The sequence below is a fragment of the Myotis yumanensis genome, unplaced genomic scaffold, assembly GCF_028538775.1.
Source record: "Myotis yumanensis isolate MYYU_CA2020_CCGP unplaced genomic scaffold, mMyoYum1.0.hap1 SCAF_5, whole genome shotgun sequence".
In the NCBI taxonomy this organism is placed as follows: Eukaryota; Metazoa; Chordata; class Mammalia; order Chiroptera; family Vespertilionidae; genus Myotis; species Myotis yumanensis.
In genome coordinates this window covers 79949213-79958432 of record NW_027223756.1, presented here as the reverse complement: position 1 = coordinate 79958432, position 9220 = coordinate 79949213, and the positions used below count along the sequence as shown (strand labels likewise).

General features: G+C 54.8%; 1 protein-coding gene across 1 annotated transcript; it reads left to right on the top strand.

Annotated features, from left to right (window-relative positions):
- Positions 1-281: 281 nt before the first annotated feature.
- TINCR (TINCR ubiquitin domain containing) lies at positions 282-4223 on the top strand. Its single transcript, XM_070413895.1, has 3 exons — positions 282-559; positions 2442-2531; positions 3426-4223. Exons 1-2 carry the CDS (start codon positions 300-302, stop codon positions 2443-2445), a joined length of 264 nt encoding a protein of 87 aa, XP_070269996.1. The 5' UTR covers positions 282-299; the 3' UTR covers positions 2446-2531; positions 3426-4223.
- The last annotated feature ends 4997 nt before the right edge of the window (positions 4224-9220 follow it).

Sequence of the window (9220 nt, the reverse complement as noted above, 5' to 3'; positions counted from 1 at the left end):
GGACAGGGTGCGTTGTGATGTGTTGCCTTATTGTGGGTTTTGTTCGCGGGTATCCGGGGCGCTTCCAGTAGGCACTTGATACATCGGTGCATGACCCGAGGGGTGTCTGCGGGTGGGGGCGAGGGGCCCTCGGTCCGCCCGGCCCTCGGTCTGCCCCGCCCTCAAGGGACCTCCCTCGGGCACAGCGGGCGTGGCCGGGCGGGCGGGCGGGGCGCGGCGGGGGCGGGCTGCTCGTCCTGTCGGGCGGGTGCGCTGGGCACGAGGGGCCGGGGCCGGGCGGGGAGCGCCCGGCGGGCGCCATGGAGGGGCTTCGGCGGGGCCTGTCGCGCTGGAAGCGCTACCACATCAAAGTGCACCTGGCGGACGAGGCGCTGCTGCTGCCGCTCACCGTGCGGCCGCGCGACACGCTCAGCGACCTGCGCGCCCAGCTGGTGGGCCAGGGCGTGAGCTCCTGGAAGCGCACCTTCTACTACAACGCGCGGCGGCTGGACGACCACCAGACGGTGCGCGACGTGCGCCTGCAGGACGGCTCCGTGCTGCTGCTCGTCAGCGACCCCAGGTGGCGGGGCCGGGTGGCTGGGGTCCCGGGGTGAGAGGGGGTCCAGGCTGGCAGAGGAGGCAGGGAACCGGAGGGCATGTGGGGGTGGGGGATGGGAGTGAGTCAGGGCCTGGCTGGGGTCCGGGTAGGTGGGACGTGGGCGGGCGGGTAGACGAGGGGTCCTTCCCGGCCCCTGGAGCGCCTTCTCCCCCGGCCCAGCACTGCCCTTGGTGGGTATCGGCTGGAACAGGAATGGAGGAGGCAGGCACCGAGAGACCCAGGAGGGCGGCTGGATGCCCCCTGCCTGCTTCCTTCTTTCCTCTGCCTCTGTCTGCCTCTGGCCTCCCCTCCCTTTCTTTGTCTCCCTCTCTGCGCGATGCTGTCCTATTTATTCCACTTCCCATCATTCTTTCTGCCTCTCTATGGCTCTGTCCGTTTCCGTCTGGCCATTCTGTCTCTGCTCTTTTCTCTGTCTCTCTCTCCCTACGTCTCCCTCGGTGCATGTCTGTCTCTGTCCTTCTAAGTCTCTGGTCCTTCTCTCTTCATCCATCTCCCCCACTACACCTGCCCACCCACATTCCCATCCTGACACTTGCTGCCTCCACTCTGACCTGGCCATCTGGAGTCCTGGCCAGGGTGACCCCGAGGGGTCTGCAGAGAAGGGCTTCTGGGCCGTGGAGGCCTGGGGCTGCCCTGGGAGGTGGGAGAGATCGGCAGGGGCTGGCCACAGAGCTCCACCTTGGAGATGTTGGGCAGGGGACACACTGGAGCCATATGTGTAACCCTGGAGTTCATGGGGGTCGTGCTTGTGGGCCACCGAGGCTGGTCTGCCAAGCCTGGGTGATGTTTTGAGAGCAGGAGCCTCAGATGCTGGTCCTGGAGACTCAAGGTGTGTGTGTGGGAGGAAGGATCTCAGGGGCAGGGGGAGACGGTGGGATGGTGACCGATGGGGGGTGGGGGCTTGGGCTGGGAGAGGGTGTTCCTGGCAGTGCACCTTATTCTACAAGGTCTGGAAGCTGGACAACCCCAGACACCCACACACCATAATCATGTTCAATACGCAATAAGCATTTATTGAGTGCCTACTGTGTGCCAGGCCACGTGCTGGGCACTGGACCCCAGTGGGGACTCAGACCAGGCCTGCCCTCTCGGAGCAGACATGAAACCAAATAAACATATGATTAATGTCAGATTGGAATGTTTTACACCTTCCTCCTTCCCTCCCTCAGCTCCTTCAGGTCTTTGTTCAGATATATAAGTCCTGGCAGAATTTATATTATATATATATATATTATATAATATATATATATATATATTATTGATTTCAGAGAGGAAGGGAGAGGGAGAGAGATAAACATCAATGATGAGAGAGAGACACTGACCGGCTGCCTCCTGCACACCTCCTTACTGGGGATCGCAACCCCGACATGTGCCCTGACCAGGAATTAAACCGTGAACTTCTGGTTCATGAGTCAGTGCTCAACCAATGAGCCACACCAGCCAGGCCCCATCCCTGCTTTTATCTTTCTCTCTGACACTTACCAACCCCTGACTTCTCTATATTTTTCTAATTTGCTTTTTAACACCATCTCCTCCAGCAGACTATAAACTTTGCGAGGGCATTGTTGTTCATCCTCTTCACTGCTGCCTGGCACATAGTAGGTGCTCAGTAAATATTTGTGGAATGTATTGTCTGGAGGGGAGGAAAGGGCGGCTCAGAGCACTTTCCTGGCGCCCTAGCAATTCCTGGATGTGGGGGAGAAGGTCTCTGACTTGGGGGTAAGTCCTGGCAGATGTGGGAAGATGCATCAGCCAGACGCTGCGCAGAGAGGCGAGCCCGTGAGTGCTGAGGTGAGGGCTGTGTTCGGTCTGCAATCTGTGTCTTTCTGTCCTCCTCCTTCAGGTAGTCTGGGTTGGAGGAGGTGGAGCCATGACCGAGGGGACCGAAGATGCTGGCTGAAGGAGCAGGCTGGGTGGGGGACACCTTCGGGAGGTAAGTCATTCCAGGGACCTTACCTATTGTGAGGACCACAGTTGGGGGAAAATGAGGCCCAGAGAGAAGGGACTCACCTCTTTTGAGTGTCACCTCCCCCCGCCCCCCGACTCCAAACCCCTGTGCTTTTCACCCTTGGGCAAGGACACTGCCCTTGCCTTCTCACTTACCTTTACACCAGTGTTCCCAAACTTATTTGGCCTACCGCTCCCTTTCCAGAAAAAATATTACTCAGCGGCCCCTGGAAATTAATTTTTTTTAATTTTAATAGCAATTAAACAGAAAGATATATGTATTAATGTTTCTACCTTTTTCGTAAAGTATAGTAAAGAAAGGTGTAAATTAGAAACATTGAAGTTTGAAATTATGAAACTATTTATTGAACTCAGAATAGAAAGGTAATACAAATAAAGTTAAAACAAATGCACCTGTGGCCATCACCGCCCCCTGGGGTCGCTGCAGCGCCCACCAGGGGGCGGTAGCGCCCACTTTGGGAATCACTGCTTTACACTAACCGCTTGCCCCTAACATGAATGATGTTGCCCAGACTTGCTGTGTGGCTTTGGGTGAATGACTGCGTCTCTGGGCTCTATCACCTGCCTCTTCACTTTGTGCTCTTTGCCTGAATTCCCGTGGCTCCCACCAGGTGGCTCCAAACAGCCAAGCTCCCTCTAAGAATGGCTGGCTACCTGTGGCTAAAGGGCCATCCTTGTCCCTCCTGGGGGGCACCAGGCCCGTGGGGAAGGAGGGAGTGACTGCAGGTGTTGCTGTCCACATCCGTCGGGAGGGGAGAGTAGGGAAAAGGGAAGAAGGAAACCTGGCCAGAGAGCCGGTGTTTCATGCTCCTAAAGGCCCGAATTGAGATTGTCTTGTCCACCCCTCCTGCCGTTCCAGGTTCTGGGCTCCTAGGGTGGACAGTGAAACACTGGCCTGACCAGCTGATGCCCACTGCCATGGACAGTCCTGAGGGAGCCCCACTCCCTGACACTGAACTAGGACATTGTCGCCCCAACCCAGCCAATCAGGTTGTACTGTGTGACCCTGAGGCCATGCCGCAGGAACCACTGTGCCAGCTTGGGCAGCCTGTGAAGAGAAGCACAGAGGAGAGAGGAGAGGAAATCAGGCAGCACCTCTCCTACCTTGTACATTCTCTTGGCCCAAGCTGTGCCCCTGCCAAAGGCACCTTCCACACCCCTCTCTGCGGCTCCAGCCCACCTGGAATTCCAGCCTCCTCCAGGAAGTCTTCTCGGATGCCCTCCTGCCCAGCCAGTAAGCACCGCATCCTCTTGTGGGTCCCCACAAGCCCCTCTACTGTGAACAGCCTTGGCTGTGGGGTATAGCCAGTCGCTCAGGAAATCTCAAATGACTGAAGGTGGAGACTGCGGGACGCAGCCCTCTCCCGGTTCTCCAGCGGCTTCTGTGTTCTACCCTTTTCCCCAAATACCTCCTCTCATTGCATCTGTGCCCGCCCCCTTGGAGTGCCCTCCCTTAATGCCTTGCCCCCTGCCTGCTGCATGGGGTTTCCTGGTTGCGTTGGAAGGACTCTGGTCGAGTAGGCGGAGATCTGGGGGTCCCTGTGCCTGGTAGAGCACTGAGGCTTGGGTGGTAATCTTTTCTTTTTCTTTTTCCCCTTCACATTCATTTTTATTGTGACAATAAAGCACGTTTTTGCGCGGTCCCAGATGCAGACAACAGCTCCTTACTGTTGGCTGCAGCCGCTCACCCTGCTTTCCACGCTGAGCCTTGTGTCATGGGTGGTGATTTTGAGGACATTCCAGGCAGTGTGTTGTGGGAATTCTGGGTACAAGACCCCCCAGATAGAACGCGGGGCCTCGGTTGGATCTCTGACCTGCAGCCTCGTGGAGTCTGGTCCTTTGCGCAGACCGGGAGGCTGGTTGGGGGTGGAGGGTCGGGCCTGCTCGTGGTGTGGTGTTCACGCTCCAGCTGCTGGCCTTGCGCAGGGAAGAGGCACGGGAGCCTGAGAAGAAATAATGTTTTAATTAAGAAAGAGTCATGTTGGCCCGCAAGGCCCGGAGCGGAGACAGGTAGATAAGAAATCATGGCTGTGGGGACAGTGTGCTCAGACTACGTTTGCCTATTGCAGGGAGGGCAGCTGAGGTGTTTCCCAAGCGCCCTGTGGGTGCACAGTGGGAGAGGCAGCCCAGGCCCCTATTCTGCCTGGTTTGGGCTTCTGTCCCTGGGTCACATGCATGGGCATGTGGATGCACACACACTTGGGGGCCCAGGGACACCTCCTTCCAGTGCCCAGCAGGGAGGTGGGGCTTTTAAATAATCATCCCAGCTCAGGTCCTCAGCCCCTCCCTGCCAGGGTCTGTCCCACAGACGTGTGGGCCAGCTGTGCTGTTTAACAGCGGTGGTGGCTATGATTATGGCCCATTTTACAGATGGGGTGTCCAAGGTCACCACCCTCCCCTCCAGGCTGCTACTCCAGCAGCCCTTGAACTGAGGGGTCCTCAGCCCAAGCAGGGGGTCCCGGGTGAGGATGGGGGAGGGTTTCCTGCATCTAGAGGGGATGGGGGTGTGGGGGAAGCACTTTCAGGGAGTTTTCACCGTTAACAAACACTATGCAAATGTAATGCAAATGACATGCAAATCGCCACCCATTTCTTAAGCCTCGGCAGCTCTGGCATGTTGTGAAATAATAATGTTGGACCTGTCCCTTGGTGTGGGTCTGGAGGCGAGATACAAAGCCTTTCCCTTCTTTCCTCCTTCCTTTCCCTTTCCTTCTTTTTTCCTTTCCTCCCCTCCCTTTTTCTTCTTTCCTTTCTTTCCTTCCCTCCCTCCCCTTCCTTCTGTCCCTCCTTCCCTTCCTTCACATTATTTGTTGAAGGCCCCCCTACCCCCCATTCCTGAGATGAACACAAACAGCAAAAATGGCTTCTGGTGTCACTATTTTCCAGATGGGGAAACCGAGGCTCAAGCCTGACCTGAGGTCCCAGGGCCACGTTGGGAAAGTGTCCCCACCAAGTGTCCTTATCGGCCAAGGTGGGTGGTTCCTATGACCCAAGGAGAAGAGCTGGCAGTGGCTGGACAGGCTCACGGGGTTTCTTGGCCTTAAACGGCAGGCTGCTGAGCTTGGATCTGGGGAAATCTCGCATTGACTTGCCCATTCCTCCAGCCCTCCTTTCTCCTCCCACTCCGTCATCATATTCCTTGAATTCTGGACACAACCCTTCTGCTCCATTTGCATGCCTTACCTTCTCTGTTTGGCAAGCTTCTATTTATCCTTGAAAACCCCAGCTCCAGTGCCCCTTCTTCATGAAGCCATTTCTGATCCTCTAAGAAGAGCCTCTATTTCCCTCTGGGCTTCTGTGGCCCCCGATCTCTCTTTCTGGTCCGGCCATGGCCACTTGGGGCCAGCAGTGTCACGGTACACCCTGACAGTTCCAGCACCCGCCTGGTAATGACACACTTCCAGACCTTTGCATATGCATATTCTCTACCCAGAATGCCCTTTTCAGTCTTTTGCCCCTGGCACACCCCTAAATTTTCAATGCCCACCACTAATACCCCACCTCCATGTGGGCTCTACTGCTCTCTCCCAGACCACACCGGGTCCTGCAGCCTCCATCCCTCTTTCTGGCCCATGCCTGCCCCTTGGAACTGGGAGGTCTGTGTGTCCTCCCAGTCTGGGGGTTGCCTCTGGGCACCTGGGGTCATCCAGGTTGGGACTAGGTACAGAGGGGCTGGCTGTCTTTGAATGTGTATTGAACAAAAGATTAAGGATTTGAAAACAAAATCAAATTCAAACTTCATAACTAAGCGCTGCCTTCACCCTTTCCTCTTGCTCACGTTCAGGCCTTTGCATAAGCGGTTTCCTTTGCCAGGAATGCCTTTCCCCTTGAATCCTATTCTGGGGGACCCCAAGCCAGGCGCCTCCCCTCTCTGGGCTGAGAAACTGGGGGAGCCCGCTCCCCACCCCAGGGCCTCTCGGGCTCCTGGCTCCACCCCAGGAGCAAGTCTGGGCTGTGAGAAGTTTCGGGTGAGACTTGGCAGCCACTTCTCTCTCTGGGGCCCACGGCGTCCCAGGGAGGAGCCACCTCCTGCCTTAGCTGCCCACCTGGTCTGTGCTCTCAGAATGTCAAGGGGAATTTTCCTGGGTGGCAAGTAAATCCAGACAGTTCCCAGAGGAGGCACCTGTGGCTTCGCTAGAAACCACACTTGCCCGACCTCCCGCTTCAGTCCTGTTCGTTCTCTCTTTCTCCCTCCCTCCCTCCCTCCCTCCCTGAACTCAATTAAAAGAACCTCCCCCCCCCCCCCCCGACCCCCCTTCATGCCCTGAATGTGACCTGAGACATTTTCAAAAGCTGCTGGGGCCATGCAGTTTGAAATAACTGATTAAGCACCTCCAGTTTACACTGGGACAGCGTGGTGACCAGGACACCCAGCCGTGGGCCCTCCTGGGGCTTCAGGTCCAGCAGAAGAGACAGGCTACAGCGTGGGGGCTGCTCCTGGGATCCCAGACACAGACTTCCTCTGAGTGACCTTGGGTGGTCTTTGTCCCTCTCTGGCCTCCGTTTTCCCACCGCCAGAGGAGGGAGGTGTTTAGGGTGGCTGCGCCAGGAGCTACTCTCATGGCACAGGCTGTTTGTTGGCAGAGAGATCCTGACTCATCCCCGTGTCCAAATGGGTTTGAAAGAATCCTCCAAGGGGAAAAGGGTTGTAAGAAAAAAAAAAAAGTCCCGGAGTTGACCACCCAGCCCGCCATCGGACTCACCTGGGAGGAAACAGCCTCCCTGCCACCCCTGCAGCATCCGGGAAACTTGCCTGTCTCTCCCCCGTGGCCGGGCCTATTCCCTGCAGGCTGCCGGCCTCACTGTGAGGGCTCCGGCCCAGCCCCGAGGGCGCCCAACTAGGCACTGACCTCACCCTTGTGTTCTGAGCTCCAGACCCACGAGGCCCCGGGCTGGGGTCCCCCGCTTTCTAGCTACAGGCACTTGCATGTGCTGTTTCTAAGCGTGGAGTTCCCTCTGCTCACCCCTCATCTTTCATTCTCCGATTTGCAGGTTCCCTGTCCCTTCCTTGGGGAGGCCCTAAACAAGTCTCCAGTTTTGCATTCTCACACCATCCTGTTCTTCCCCTTTGTGGCATTAATTATTTAGATTGTTATTCATTCAATGTATGTTTTTCTCTGCGAGCCTGTGGGCACCGTGACGGCTGGGAAGGGGTCTCAGCCGGTCACCACTGGATCACGTGGCATTTAATAACCCAGTGTGTGCTATCAACAATAACATGTACATATAAAAAATAAGCCAGTGTGCGGGACTGGGGTCTCAGGGACATCCTCCCTTCTCAGGCTCAATGAAGGCCCCCTGCCCCAGCTCCTGTCACCATCGTGCCCAGCTCCAGGTGGCCAAGGGGCTCAGGGGCTCAGGATTGGGATTCCAGGCATTCTGGCTCCTGCCACTGTGATAAATGGGAAAAATTCAGAATGAATTATTGGCTGCTCCTCTGGCCTGATGCGGACAGATAAAGAGTGTCCTTGCTGCTGCGTCTGCCCACCACCTCTCAGGAGTTAATTAGAGCTTGGGAAGTGGCCGGCTCAGGGGAAGGTCCCAGAAGGCGCTGCTGCCAGATGGAGCTGGGTGCAAAGCCTAGCTCTGCTGGACCACTCGGGCAATTCACGTTCCCTCTCTGAGCCCCAGTTTTCTCACTTGGAAAAAGGAAAGAGAAAACATCCTTGTCTGTTGGGATGAATTTCTTGGGAGAATCACCTCGAGCTAGGAGAGTGTGGCATACAGTAGCTGTCCAGTGAATGCTGCAGAAATGGCAAGTTGTCTTTGCAGGCTTAATTCTTCCTCTCCAACCACCAGCAGCAGAATAAGTGAGGGTTAGGGGCAGCATCCTTACCCAGAGGTAGATCTGTTTCCCTCACATGGCGAGAGATAGCACAGGGCAAACACGGGTCTGTTTGTAAGAATTGATCTAAGACAACAACCACAAAGGACCAACAGTTTGTCTGAACTGCTTCCCTTTCCCTCAAATTTCAGATTGCCTGACCCCACTGCGAGGGTACAGTGCCCTCTGGTGGGCAGTGCAAAGGTGGCATGAATACAAATGTCGTCAAGTCAGCCTCTCACTGACTGGTAGAAAGATCATGGAAGCCATAAATGTAATTTAAAACTTCCTGGTACCACTAGAAAAAGTAAACGTAAGCAGGTAAATTTTATTTTAATAATATTTTATTAAAATATTATTTGATTCAATACATTCAAAATATTTTAATATGCAACCAATATAAAAATTTGTTAATGAGCTATCTTACATTCTTTTTTTCATACCAAGTCTATAGACTCTGGTGTGTATTTTATTTTATTTTATTTATTTATTTATTTTTAAAAAAATATATTTTATTGACTTTTTACAGAGAGGAAGGGAGAGAGATAGAGAGTTAGAAACATCGATGGGAGAGAAACATCGATCAGCTGCCTCCTGCACATCTCCCACTGGGGATGTGCCCGCAACCCAGGTACATGCCCTTGACCGGAATCGAACCCGGGACCCCTCAGTCCGCAGGCCGACGCTCTATCCACTGAGCCAAACCGGTTTCAGCTGGTGTGTATTTTATACTCATAGAACATCTCAATTTGAACTATTAACATTTTTATTTTATTTATTATTATTTTAAAAATATTTTTATTGATTTCAGAAAGGAAGGGAGGGGGAGG